Source organism: Amia ocellicauda, chromosome 1, assembly GCF_036373705.1.
Source record: "Amia ocellicauda isolate fAmiCal2 chromosome 1, fAmiCal2.hap1, whole genome shotgun sequence".
In the NCBI taxonomy this organism is placed as follows: Eukaryota; Metazoa; Chordata; class Actinopteri; order Amiiformes; family Amiidae; genus Amia; species Amia ocellicauda.
The window spans coordinates 8574864-8589968 of NC_089850.1; the positions used below are offsets into that span (position 1 = coordinate 8574864).

Sequence of the window (15105 nt, forward strand, 5' to 3'; positions counted from 1 at the left end):
TAGGATAGTAGAAAGGATCCACTTCTAAAGTAAAATATTGTAATAATAAAACTATTTGTAGAACTGGGATCTCACACCCAAATTGTCCCCTATGCCACAATTTTGTCTGAAATTGCATTGGGGGTCCTCTGCCTCTAGAAGGTAGTTTCAAGTAACATACCCATGAAAATATGCAGAGGACCCCCCTGGCCACAAACTACATGAGGAGACGGTTATCGTGAAGCTGAAAAGACTGTGTAGAGCTGTATTGAACTGAAATGTGTGGTTTGGACTTACTACCAAGAACAAATAATCAAGTGGGAAAAGCTAACGATGCATCAATCTAGGGTGTGTTTTCATGCTATGACCAGGTTATCAGGCTGTATGGTTGTGTTTTTGCGGTGTGGTCACTGGACCCAGCGGCCAGAGATCATTTGAACCAGTGAACCCTGTATGAGAGTATGCTCTCAGATCATATTTGTGTAATGAGAGGCATTGTGTGAGGTCTTGACATATACTGCAGCAAAAGTCAACTAAAATAAATAGAGAGAAAAAAAAGCATGACATTACATTGTGTGTATATCTACATCTACCCAAAGTCTTGTCTTGCAGATCAGCAATTTATTAATTTGCTCAAAACAACTCTTATTTTTCCTTTTTTTCTTTTTGAGTTTGACATTACTGCCTTAAAATCAAGTTAAAGAACTCTAAAAACAAACTACCGTCAGTGCACACTAATGCAGTCTAACACATTTGCCTGTATAGAGATTATATTTTGCATAATTTATTGGTATATAACTTCTGAAATGTGTGACAATAGTTAACATTACATGCATCACCAACCTGTTGCTTTTGATGCTTTGGCTCCTAGCAAAGTGGTGGAGTCGACCTATGGTATCCTTTTAATTTGTGGAATAAATGTCTTAAAATATGAACCTGTGGCAGGGGGTCATATTTTGTGCAGGATTTTGTACATTATTCTTCACCACAGTAGTCCTTGCCCTCCCCCCAACAAATTGCCTTAACTGGTTAAAGATATCCAGGATTCGTTTAACCATAAACACTCCTGTGTAGTTTTTGGCCTGGCTAACAACTTGCAAACCCAAACAAATGTAAATCCTCAGATCGTTTTGGATCTATATACAAAACTCATGAGTTTTGATTATCCTTTGGAGAAGCTGGAGGAAACTGACGCATTCCCTACACATCACTTTCAGATGTGATGGTAATTATAAATATCTCTGGCCTTTCCTCTAACTAATTATGGAAGATGACAATTGCAACAAATTCTTTCCTAAGGGGATGCATTAACGTTTCAAATTGGTATGAATTTAATAACAATAACAAGACACTATCACAATAGTGTACTCTGAAATGTTGGCTAGTTCATATTTTCAGATGGTTCATTTTTCAGTAGTCTTAACCTCACAGGAAAGTCTCTAAACCCAACCAAACTCTCATTGCAGGTCTATAAACCCAACTAGAAGTGTAACATCCCGCAAAGCATTGTAGTAAAAGACAAAACTTTAACTGGGTAATGTTGAGGAAGTACACAAACTTTAGTTGGTGAATATCTTTGAAAAGTATTGAACTGTAAACTGTTTTAGTTAGGCAAGGGCCAGGAGTTTGTAAACTTTGACCCACCTGCCAATCCCAAATTGCAAGCCTGGTACTGATTGTCATATTTTTTGGCTTGTCAGAGGGTTATTTATTCTCCCACAGGGGAAACCCACCATCAATACGGTTTGTATTTTGAGGTGGTGTGTAAAATGTGCTCAGAATATTTGCCAAACCGAAGCGAGCAACGACATTACAAAATACTGCACAATACAATTACGGATCCAAAAGCCAGAATAGCATGGGCTGGTGTGACACCTCGATGCAAAAATGTGTCAAACACATATATCAAGGATATGTCTCCACCTAGGGCTGTTTTTGTGTTGTAGTGGTTTTAGTAAATCTCAGGATATACCGATGAAAAAGTAACAAGTTTAATACAGAAAAACATAAATAAAGGTTAACCCCGAGCTCTCCTCTCACATGAAGTGTGGAAAAGAACTAGCGAAGAGGTTTGAAGAAGCCATTTTATATCTTTATATCTTTTTTATCAGAAGTGATCTCATTAAAATCCAGTAATATAAGTTTGTTTACCACATGCATAATAATACAGTCATTGATTGAGTATCCAAAAGACAGTGGTTAGTTAAAGTAGTATAATATAAACATATATAATATATAAAATACAAAGGGAGAGACAGGGTAAAAGGACCTACATGTATGAAACTACAGACCAAAATGCTTTAAGAAACTGATCATTAAAGTAGCCACCAGAAAGGAGTAAATAAAAATCACGTATTATTACTAGCCTACATTAATAGTAATTATTATTTTATTACTGTAGGGGACACTGTTTAACCTCGGACATAAATTCGAATCCAATGCCCTGGTATAGTGACAGGGCGCAATGCATCATATAGCCTAGAAACATCCCTGTCTGAATCCCTCCTTCTGGAGGAAGGCTACAGGCTAATCACAGCTGCAGCTTCTGCTAGATCCAACTTACTAGTCAGAACCCTTCCACTTGCCTTTACTTTTACAAACAATTCTCAAACCTAAATTGGCCTTGTGGTCATTGATGATGGCAAGTAAAATATGCTTACCATTCCATATCTAGTCTACAGTGCCTTGCAAAAGTATTCACCCCCCTTGGCATTTTTCCTATTTTGCTAGTCCTTGACCACCTTCCAGCGCTTACTCAAGACACATCTATTCAGACTGTACCTGTAACTTAGCTGTTATTGCCCTGCGGGGCTCAGCTCTCCTAAATTGCACTTTATATCTAGTTTTCATCATACAACTTGCTTTTACATTGCTATTACTCGTGTTGTTTATATTGTTTACCCCTATCTCCCATCCCCTGAACTGTTAAATATGACTTCACATCTTATCTGTAATTATTAGCTCACAAATCTAGGATGTAGGACTTGTACTAACTGTATATTTTCTTATGCACTTATGTATTTTGAACCTGTAATTGAACCTAGGGGAGACAGAGTGGAGATTATGGTGGAAGGTGACAGTGGGAGTGGGAGGGGTGGGGAGGGAGGAGAGAGAAAGGGAGAAAGAAATGAAGTTGGTGGTCTGAGATGTCCTGGGGTGTCACGGAGAGCATTGAAGGGGAGCAGCCTCTTGAGAAGACGAAATCCAGCTGGTGGCCTGCTCTTTGAGTCGGGGAGAAGGGGAGTTGGAAAATACTATTTTATTGTATTTAGTATTTTGCATTAACATAAATAAAAACAATTCAATTTTTTAATGCTTATGATTAAAATCTTTAAAATATCAATCCTTAAAATCACTTAAAATTTTTAAAATCTTTGTGATTTTTAACAAACAACAAAACAATTAACTTCAAAATAAATGTGCCCAAAACAACAAAACAAACGTGATTAATGCAAAACTGCACACCAACATAAAAGTCAAATACATTGAAAATAACTGAAAATGCATTGGACAAAATAAAGAAACAATTAAAAAGGTAAAAATAAAAAACAAACAAAAAAGGTCCAATGCATTTAAAATTAAATCCAAAACGGTCAATGTATTTGACAAAAGAATATAACAAAACTAAACCAAAAAACCCTAAACAATGTGGTTTAAAAGCAACTAAATCTTTAAAAACAATTAAGATTCATTTTTAAAATCTTTTTTTAAAAACAATCATCCATAAAATATTTAAAAGATCTTGGACTCGGGCTCCAGCAGGGGGAACTGACCGTCCCCGGAGGTGGGTCCCATCATGGGATCCTGAGCTCCCCCAGATCTTGTATGTGCCAGTTCTTATAGGCTTCCTCCTTGCCCCTCTGATGGACCTCCAGATTGACATAGTCCCTTACGAACACCATGCCCCTCCGCGCGATGACGATCGGGTCCAGCTCCTGCTTGTTGAACAAACAGATGTTCCGTCCCTCCCACAGTGCCTGCTTCACTGCGCAGATGACACGCCACCAGCACCTCAGGGTAGATGATGATATTCCCCTGGCCGGACCGTACAGGATCTGCTGGGCGGTCGCCCGCGCAGGAACGGCAAACCTGTGGAGGAATGGAGAAAACAGGAGCCAGACCCTGTGGGCGGAGGGGCACTCACTAAAGATGTGAGCCTCCGTCTCCTTCCCCAGGCAACCCTTATAGGGGCAGGTGTCATAAGGAGCTATGCCCCTTCTGTGCATGAACACTCGGGTGGGGAGACACCGACTCACAGCCATCCAGGAGACATCTTTCTGCGTATTCGTGAGGCAAACGTGCGTAGCGTTAGCCCAGATAAACCGGCAGGTTTCGGGAGGGAAATCTTCTATCCGGCTGGTCTCCTGGGTAGATCTCATCTGACTACAGATGGTCTTATAATCCCAGGAGGCCAGCACGACTTTATGGAGGCCTACTTCGAGCGCAAAGGCTCGGAGCGCCCTGTAGAACGGCGGGGGATCCCACGAGTGCGGCCTGGTGTTATCCAGGGGAGTTGGAAAAGTTAAAATAATGGAGGAGTGGAAGAAATCTGGCAGAGTGGGAGGGGTTGGAGAGGTGGATGTTGAAGTCTCCCAGGTGGATGGTACTGTAGGTGAGGACAGTGAGGGGAGGGAGCAGAGAAGGAAGTCCAGTTCATCCAGAAAGGAGGTGAGTGGACCAGGAGGGCATTAGAGAACTAGAAGGAAAAGGTGAGAGGGAGAGGTGAGTTCTACTACATGGAATTCAAAGCTGTTAGTCGAGATAGAGGAGAAAAGGGGAGAGCAGCAGCCCTGTCCCTCCTCCCCGCTCAATAGGATGAGGTGAGTGGGACAGGACAAACAGAGAGGATAGGGCAACAGGGGTGGTTGAGTTCTCAGGGGAGATCCATGTCTCAGTGAGAGACAGGAAATCCAAAGAGAGGTGAGAGGCAAAAGCGGAGATGAAGTCAAACAGTGTTGATGAGCGGTCTTCTCCTCGCTGGAGTCCAACAGCAAATGGGGCCCTTCCAAGTGGGGATACTCAAGGCTGCTGGCGCTGACTGCTGGCATAGAGGTCCTGAAGGCTGTTAACTAGTCCACCTGTAACTAATTGGGAGACCAGCTCGGCTTTGTGGAGTTCGACATAGGGCAGAGGCAGACATTGAAGAGATGACAACACTGCAGCTGGAGTCAAAGAGGTATGGGCTGCGTCCCAAATCGCACACTTGCTCCCCCGTTCCCTTCCCTTGCAGAGTGGAAGTACTATGGTCGCCATCTGAAGGGGTGTCCCAATACCTTAGGGAAGGTTTTTTGTGCCCTTCAATGCTCCCTTCGATGGAGTGTACAAAAGAGTGCACTTATGTGTTTATTGTTTTAGTGCCAAAGTCCCAGAACTCTTTGTAGATACACAGATATTGTTAAATTATTTATTAAGGAAATTATAATACATAGGTATTATACAATTTTTCTATAATCATGATTTAAATATATGATTAGAAAGTACAGTGAAAAAATGTTTCATCACCTATCAATTAATTTATTAGTGAAGTAGTATAAAATTAGGAGGTGATGTAAACGAACAATATATTTCCACATTATTATTATTTGTATTATTATTATATATTGTACAATTACTTGTCGAAATCCTTGAAATGCTATAGCAGTCTCCATTCTTTAAAACTTCAATCTGACAAGGAAAGATTGTGTAGGTACTTTCTCAGTCAAAGGCAAAGGTGCTGAATGCCGACGCTAAAGTGTGTCTCATTTAACGCTTTTTGCTTTGCATTGCACCCTACACCCTCCTCACCCAAGTACACACTCTCAGACGTCAGCACAACGTCACACAAGTGTTCGACAAGTGTACAGGGTGTAGGGAGCAAATGTGTGATTTGTTACACAGCCATGGAGTTGGAGAAAAAGTCCACAGGCAAAGGACAAGGGAAGGGCCTGGTAAAACATCTTTCTTTATAAGTCGGCAGCAAGATACATTTTAGGATTAAAAACAGTATCCGAGGGTTAAGGATAGATGTTTATGCTTTATAATGTACTAAAATAAACAGGTGGTACATGTGTCTTCTGATTCTGGGTCTTTTGATTATTTACGTTATTCTGTTCGAAAGTGTTGAATGTGCAATTGTCAAATGTCAAATCTTGGTGAGTTTGAAATGTACATGCTCCATGTTGAAAGAAATTAATAAGAACAAATATTTCTGCCCTTTAATGTAACAGAAAAGGCAATACATTGTTGTCTAAAAATAACCAGATGTTATAATCCAGATATTCAGTGGGAGTTATTTAAGGTTGAAAAGAACCCACTCTCTTGGTAAAGTATTTGAACTTATTGTTTAAGCCTCACACTCAGCTACAAGTTAATTTCTAATACAACTTTGATCCATCACAATATTTATGTAATTAAATGTGTTATTACCTGACTGTATTAGTGTAAAACCAACCAGTTAGCATTTTACTATTAAATCATTTTGGTATTACTGACCAATGAAAACAGGGGAGTTAATTGCAAGTGTTGATTGAATTGTAGAGCAACTGTTTTCTTTTCCGGTACATGTCACTTAAAGTAAACACAGTATCTGCAAGATAGGTAGGCAAGTATGGAAAGCTACAGAAGAATACCTTATCAAATAGGGTTGTAACTAGGTATCTAGTTTTGGGTCGAGGAGATACAAGAGCATCTACCATGACATCTATCACTAAATTAATATCCTTAACTCCATCCTTTAGTTGTGTGTTAATATATTCACTAACCAATTCAATATATTGTCTATTAAATGTCTGTCGTTGTGCCTCATCAAACTTATTCCAGATCTCATCAGCCGTTTTCTCTTTCAGAATATTGGTCACTGATCCAAAGTTGCCCGGTTGGATAATACTGACCTAAAATAAGGTGAAATGAAATGAAGGGAAATAATTATTATTGTCAGTAGTAGCAATAGTATGCATCAATAATAAAATGTCAAGTTCCTAATATTATTTTAATTATGATAGTTAACTAAGATAAAATACATGTATGCTCTTCTTGCTAATCTTAAACACATTTACTATCTGGTTTTGTTGAAAGGCTGTTCATCAACATATTGTAGCCTATAGTTGTTTATAACAATAAAGTATAACTGATGTAATAGGGGCTGATGTTGGTGTTTTGATTTCCATCTTACCTTCACGCCAAAGCTGGCCATTTCAATCCTTAAACAGTCAGCAAAAGCTTCTATTGCTCTTTTAGTTACACTGTATGGACCCATGTTTGGCGCATGGAGAAAAGCGAAAATACTGGACACAAACACGATGCGGCCTAGGCAGGGAAGGAAAGAAATGGCAAAACATAAGCACTACGGCCTGAAACAGCCTTGATATTGAAAGACACTGCTCACGAATGCAATTGGTGCACAATTTATTTACTTTCTGAATGTTACTGGCATTATTCATCTTCACCATTCAAATGAATCTGTGGAAGAATAGCAATCTTTGTCTCAGGAATGTGCGTCAGTGAAACCGCGTTGAAGCCGTTATATGATACAAATTAAAGTAAAAATTCTGTCTGGGGTGAGGAGGGGGAGGTGGTCATGTTGAAACAAAATAGTGTTGATCACATGCTCTCCAGCTCTTTATTTCAAGAGAAGAAAACCAAAACCGCTTAATCGGCATGTCTCCCAAAACAAAAGACTTTGAGAGAGAGTATAATTATTGTCTTCTCTTTCAATTACTCAGCTTACTTGAGCTATTTCTCTCCTGCCTAAGAATTCCCTTTTGTTTGTTGAGTTGTGGTCTATTTAATGGGTATGATAATGATTAATTCACCCTGTACTAACAATTCTATTTCTCCATTTAAAAAAAACTCCCTACTTTATCAAATCTCTTTAATGCAACAAGTGCTCATTGTTGTGCTTTCATGCCTTTATTTCTGTGAGTTTTACCACAGGATTTCCCCACGATGATCATGATGGTAACAAACCAGAAATGAGCTATACATTCAAATCAGTTGCATTCATTAACGAGACCAACATCAGCCAAATGAATACATCTACTGTATTAGACAAGTAAAATAAAAAAGGGCAAATATATATTTGAGGAAAACATGTTTACCTTCTGTTGCCCGAATTAGCGGGATAAATGGCAAAGTGGTTCTGATGCTTCCAAACAAATTCACGTCTGCCATTTTGTGATAATCTGCCATAGTGTTCCATTCAGTTTCTGACCAGTCAGAAATCCCTGCATTGTTTACTACACCCCAGAGGCCTACAGGAAAGAAATAGTTGGCAGGCATTACAACCATACATGGCAGTAGACTGTACTTTTCTAATCAGTTTGTATTGTTACAATAGCCAACTTTGTCGAAAGATACACAATTTCTAGTTATTTAATCATTTATTTAGTGAAGTACAGTCATGTAAATATTATTCAAGAAGTCATAATCAAGTTTACTGTGCAGATTCAATGAGATATAAAAGGTACAACATGTTAGTGTTTTTGTCTAAAGAAAGTAATAAAAGTTTAGTACTAATATTCATTGTTCTTATATTACAGAACCATACAACATATTTATAGTCACCTGTTATATAAAAGACAGACTTTGTTCTTACCTTTCTCCGGCAAGTTTGTTTCAATGTATTTCTTTGCCTGTTTGACATTTTCCTCTTGAGTAACATCTAATTCAATGACCTTTAAGGAACTGGAGCATTCTCTCACAAGATTACAGGCTCCTTCCCTGTTGGGGAACTGACAGCCAGCGAATACTACAAATCCCATTTTGTCTAGTTGCTTTGCAAGATTGTATCCAAATCCACTGTCACAGCCAGTGATGAACACAGCTCTGCCTTGCGGGTTGAACATATAGTGTTCAGTATGAGTCAGGAGAAAGACCAGGATTGGGATCATGATAAGAGCTGGGGTGAGGTAGCCAAGGAAATAAAATACATTGCCCATAATAAATACAGCAGCAGCTTCAAGTATCATTCTGTTCATTTTGAACTTGTGCGCGTGAGGATCGGGTGCAGTTTTGTGTGAAGGAAGATTTTCCACCGTGGTATTTATGTGTTCTCGGGAAGGACCCTGAAATGGACCAGAGTGCATGAAATTAGGCAAACCACAGTTATTGATTTTGCATGGTGTGTTTTCAAGAGGAATCCGGAGACAGGTTTTTCCCCAGAAATCTATTTTTCATAAGAACCCTTTAGACAAACAGGATGTCTTTCCATGTCTATCACTTCACTGCAGTCTCACTGTGTGAATTGTAGACAGATACTGCACACAGTCAAGAAAGCCTAGGTTTTTACTAGAAATAAAACCAAAAACTTGAAGATGTACAATATACAATGGAGATTTCTTCACTTCATATTAGTTATTTCTCTCCTCAGTGTAACAGTTGCAATTTTAATATGCACTGTTCCTTTAATGTTTTTGTTTTGTTTATATTCTGATTTTACTAATCAAGTAATACGTAATATTTGCTCAATCCCAAACAAAATAAGTTGTAAAACAAAATATACATAGTTATTTTAATGTTGACACCAACACTGCCTTGATGTAATCTAATATATATATATATACACCGATCAGCCATAACATTATGACCACTGACAGGTGAAGTGAATAACACTGATAATCTCGTTATCATGGCACCTGTCAGTGGGTGGGATATATTAGGCAGCAAGTGAACATTTTGTCCTCAAAGTTGATGTGTTAGAAGCAGGAAAAATGGGCAAGCGTAAGGATCTGAGCGACTTTGACAAGGGCCAAATTGTGATGCCTAAACAACTGGGTCAGAGCATCTCCAAAACTGCAGCTCTTGTGGGGTGTTCCCGGTCTGCAGTGGTCAGTACCTATCAAAAGTGGTCCAAGGAAGGAAAAGCGGTGAACCGGCGAGAGGGTCATGGGCGGCCAAGGCTCATTGATGCACGTGGGGAGCGAAGGCTGGCCCGTGTGGTCCGATCCAACAGACGAGCTACTGTAGCTCAAATTGCTGAAAAAGTGAATGCTGGTTCTGATAGAAAGGTGTCAGAACACACAGTGCATCGCAGTTTGTTGCGTATGGGGCTGCGTAGCCGCAGACCAGTCAGGGTGCCCATGCTGACCCCTGTCCACTGCCGAAAGCGCCTACAATGTGCACGTGAGCATCAGAACTGGACCACGGAGCAATGGAAGAAGGTGGCCTAGTCTGATGAATCACGAGTTCAAGGTGTTGACTTGGCCTCCAAATTCCCCAGATCTCATCCAATCGAGCATCTGTGGGATGTGCTGGACAAACAAGTCTGATCCATGGAGACCCCACCTCGCAACTTACAGGACTTAAAGGATCTGCTGCTAACGTCTTGGTGCCAGATACCACAGCACACCTTCAGAGGTCTAGTGGAGTCCATGCCTCGACGGGTCAGGGCTGTTTTGGCGGCAAAAGGGGGACCTACACAATATTAGGCAGGTGGTCATAATGTTATGGCTGATCGGTGTATATACTGTATATATATATATATATATATATATATATATATATATATATATATATATATAATATTAATTATATACTGTAAAATAATTACAGTGAAAATAAATATATATATATATATATATATATATATATATATATATAAATATAAATATAAATTAAATGGTTAAACTGAATTGTGCAAAATAATGAACAATTGAGATCTTCACTAACATGAAAAGGAAGTAGCATAGCTCTTGCCCTGAAATTACAATTTGTTCTTACATTTCTGGTATGAAAAGCAAAATACGTATCTTGGTTTTAATGACATAAGATGTAGGTCTCTCATTGCATCCGACACAAAGTGAAAAAGGAAAACAACACTTTGCCTGACGAAATCGTTTTTTGCTGTAATGCTAAGGTTTTTAAACAAAATAGATGTTTTTATGTTGCATCATTCAAAAAAGAAACGAAGCAGCACAGTGTTTTCAGAAATGTTGTACATGTTTCAGATCGGTACATATTCCACTAAATGTATAGAAGGCATGGTGCTAACACACAAGTGATGAACATATTAATAACATCCAGTTTATATTTTAGAGTATTATATTAGGATCTTACAAATACTAGTGTTAGTGCAGTAGAGTTCATTTTTGTGAGGAGTGTTTTCTGCAGAACTGTACCTCCAGGGACAACTGTGGTTGCCTTCTATCTTTTTAAAAGTTGACAGGCCTACACTAAAGTGGAGGGGGAGAAAAGTTAATCAAATCAAACCATGGATATGTAATGTAAACCATGCAGACCATGCAAAATCATGGAAAAGGAAAGTACATGCATGGCAAATCATACATCAAGCCATAGGAACACTGCTATTCTTTATTCATCAGTCACATCTTCTAAGAAACAAAAATGATTTAGATGGCCTTGTTTTGCTCTACAAAGACTGGACACATAATAATGGTTTTATGTGTTAGTGAAAGTGCTGAGTCCTTGTGACAACAACTGACCACAACTTATGAATGACTGATACATCACCTCAGCTGTTCCCAGTAATTAGGATCTGGTTCTGTGTACAGCTGGCTGAGATTGGCAGGACATGAGATGCTGAAAGAATTTTGATAATCTACCTTTATTTCACCTGTTCCGCGGATAAAAGTGGTAGATTTTTTTTTGATTCCACCTTTGCTCTTACCATCTGAATCTACCCTTAAACACACACCTAATAAATCATACAGATGTCTGGATTAGTCATCTTAATGCATGTGCATTTCTCACCACTCATGGCTCATCGTTGGTGGGACCTGTTGTTTTGTTCTATCTTTTTTATTTTTTATCTTGTATCTGAATCACAGATGGTAGTCATACCACTTCCACATGTTTACAAAACATGAATACCACCCAATCTATTGTACAACTCTCATTCATTATACCTGTGCTTCTTGATCAATTTTAATACAAGGAGTTTAACACAATTTGCAGATGGCACAAAATAGTATTACAAGGGACAAATATATACATAAATTAGGAATTTAAAAAAATATATAGGCCTAGTTGTTTAGGAAAGCAAAACAAATGAACATTTCAAAAAGATCAACACAACGCTTTCCTGTGCATGAGATGAACAGTCAATACAAAACGTGCTTTTAGTTAATCTACATATTCTAAACATAGAGGAAAACGCAGCAATTTAAAACATTGCCTCTTGAGACTATCCATACAGCAAGAGATCCCATACAATTCTGCTAATGGTTTTGTACAAATACAAAATGGATTTGAATATGATTCTATGTCTTTGCATAGTGCAGAATGTTGCAGTCCTTTATAATTCCTGCATGAAACCTGAAACACAGTAAGATACAACCATATCCATGACGGACTATATGCACTGAAACAAATATTGTATTTATTCAGGTATGATCAAATATTGTCAAATGTAAATGTCCTTGTAAGAGCCCTACAGCATATTTATTTAGAATGCTAATGATCTGGCAAGAAAAGCAGATCACATTGTCAGACAAGTAATTAATATTTCAGTTGTCCTGGGTAAGGACATCTGCTAAAAATCAAATAATCATACAACATTTGTACATTATGGTGATTATATTGAGGGGCCGTTCAATTAAAAAACAACAGAAAAAAGAAATCATATACCAAAATAGATATATCATATACCAAAATGTATATATCATATGGCACAAAAATATGAATCCAAAGTGGATATTTCATATAGCAGAAAAAAAGTGCCTTAAACACATCAATCCACCATTGCCATTCCTAACATATTTTGCAAAAGTTACAAGGGACATTACACAGATGGGAGTTTGATAAATATGTTATTGTATTTTGACATATTGTGGGTTTGCAACAGAGCTCAAGGGGAAGATAAAGCAAGGTCTTGTGATTTCAAACCTAAGACTCTCTCTCAAACCTCCTTTCATTATGCGGGACATTGACACAGTTCCGGATGGTGGTTCAAACACATGATTCAGGAAAAAGCAGTCTGTGAGTTTAGGGAATGAGCATGAGAATGTTCAAGAAAACAATATCTAGGAACTTCGTATTATACTGAGAAAAGTTCAAAAATTGTTGTCAACTTTTCATAACTCCATCAGAACCTTAACTGGTTTGTCATTGTAAACATGTGAGAGTCCTTTTCAGATATAATACATTTTAACATACCAAATGAGTGAACAGTAATACATAAATAGCACAGACTTGGTTTCATCATGTTCTGCTTAACATTTAAATGTATATACTCCAAGTGGAAAACATGTGAGAGCTGTTTTTGTTATCCACCCAATAGTAAATGGCAATATAGTATAATGGTCCTTGTTTCCAAGGGACCGTTTTCTCAACTGAAAATTTCAAGCCAAGTAAAAACACCATCACAACAATGCATTTTGAATGATAATAATAGTTATAAAGTTAAAACTCACCTTTCTGCAACAATAAACATTAGAATCAGCGTTTATTAATTAATGATTATCAAATTATGTTTCTTTGGATTCTTAGGCAGCTCTCAGTGTTTTTTGTTTTCTTTTTCTTGAGACCTAACCGTCAGCATCGGATTCAAATATTTTATGTAACAAGGTTCCATCGATTTACACAAAGTAGTGGTGAATCTGTGAATCTTAATGAGCATTTCTATTTTGCTATAAATGGCAATATTAGCATATGCTTGGTTATTTGTTAATTTTTAATATAACTTTATTTATTTGTTCAAAGGTCCTAGTCTGGTGAGATAACCATGCAATGCTGGACAGCAAAGAAACAGAGATAAAGATTAACCTTTGGTTATTTGAACATCACTAGGAGCACATTTATGAAAGTTCATCTTTGTGTCTGTAATATGAACACCTGCCCTGGGTCTGGCATGAAACAGTTTGGCACACATGTTGTTCTATGACACAGCTGTAAAATCACGGTGACCGGAACATTTCACATAGGCTGTGTTGACTTTGAAAGCAAAATTCTGATGAAATAATTGAATTTACCCAGTTCTTAGGTAAACTGCAAAGGGTAAAGATACAGAAACAAAACAGGTGTCACTTAAACTGAAAAGATAGTGTTACTAACTTGTTTTTTCCCCCCAAAAAAACATTAAATTGGTCAGTGAAAGAACTATTCATAATCCAAAATGACATTTGCAGGGATGACAAAATCATTGACCTACAAAATAATCGGTGAAACACCTTGTCTAGATTAAATACCTTTCCATGTTGTTCCAACTGATGAGTTTTTTATTTCACATTTTAAACATCTTACCCTTTTAATTTCCAATTTTCCATGTCACTGCACTGTGTCAGAACCCTAAGGTTGACCTTACCTCCAGGCCTTGAGTCCAGCTGTGATGCTAAATGGAAACCCAAACTAACTTTAACCTGATCACCTACAATTACACTCACTCGAAACCTAACCTTAACTCCAACCCTAACACTTAGGCCCTACATAAAGATCAAGTGATGAGTATTTCTTGAAGGAAAAAAAGAATGACAAGCACTCTTAGTATTAATACCTTATTAGTATTAATAATGCATAGTTTTTGTTTGCTACTTTCTTTAATGCATTCTGGAGCTCAAATTCAAAATTGTTTTAATAAGGAACCTCTGGCAATCACTGTCCCTATCAAAGCTGTTCATCATCAACCTATTTTAATTATTATTGATAATAATAATAATAATAATAATAATAATAATAATAATAATAATAATAATATCACCACAACTCACCAAACAACTAAAGCAATTCTGGCAGCTGGTCTCCTGTTGCTCTGCTTCTTTATTTAGGCTTGTTGACACCTTGCCGTCACCCCACTCCTAGCTGTGCTAATCGAGCAGGAGGTGACTACTCCTGTGTTAAGCAAGGGCACAAGAGCTGGTCTCTTCTTGCCCCGCTTTGTATATTTAGCACAGTAGAGCTCGATGTAATGCCCACTCCTAACTGTGCTAGTTGACAAGGATGTAGCTGCTCCTGTTTAAATGTGGGTCACAAGAGCTGTCACATATTGCCTCACTTTGTATAATATTGCACATTATAGCTGCTATTGCCCCACCCCTAGCTGCTAATTGGCAGAAGGTGAGTGCTCCTGTGTTCAGCAGAGGGTACATGAGCCGATCTCCTGTCACCCCCGCTCCGTATATGGTCTTAGTATTTGTTGAAGATGAGGGTTGAGGCGTTACTGGCCTTCCCCTCTCTGCATTACTGTTCCCAATAGAG

The 15105-nt window shown here is 38.2% G+C and overlaps 1 protein-coding gene across 2 annotated transcripts; it reads right to left on the bottom strand.

The window, feature by feature from the left end:
* Positions 1-6159: 6159 nt before the first annotated feature.
* Positions 6160-14863, bottom strand: LOC136759412 (D-beta-hydroxybutyrate dehydrogenase, mitochondrial). Of its 2 annotated transcripts, none has more exons than XM_066714523.1 (5): positions 14619-14863; positions 8552-9020; positions 8055-8207; positions 7130-7263; positions 6160-6848 (listed from the first exon to the last, which is right to left on the bottom strand). In XM_066714523.1, the coding sequence occupies exons 2-5, from the start codon at positions 8931-8933 to the stop codon at positions 6468-6470; spliced, it is 1050 nt and encodes a 349-aa protein (XP_066570620.1). In that variant the 5' UTR covers positions 8934-9020; positions 14619-14863; the 3' UTR covers positions 6160-6467. The 2 variants fall into 2 exon arrangements, with proteins under 2 accessions (XP_066570620.1, XP_066570535.1); XM_066714438.1 differs by lacking the exon at positions 14619-14863 and adding an exon at positions 13326-13543.
* Positions 14864-15105: the final 242 nt, after the last annotated feature.

Excerpts from the sequence above, each read along its gene's own strand:
- LOC136759412 (XM_066714523.1), bottom strand. The coding sequence starts at position 8,933 with ATGAACAGAATGATACTTGAAGCTGCTGCTGTATTTATTATGGGCAAT. Across the intron at positions 8,208-8,551 it reads AACAAACTTGCCGGAGAAAG|GCCTCTGGGGTGTAGTAAAC; the intron begins GTAAGAACAAAG and ends TCTTTCCTGTAG. Across the intron at positions 6,849-7,129 it reads TGGCCAGCTTTGGCGTGAAG|GTCAGTATTATCCAACCGGG; the intron begins GTAAGATGGAAA and ends ACCTTATTTTAG.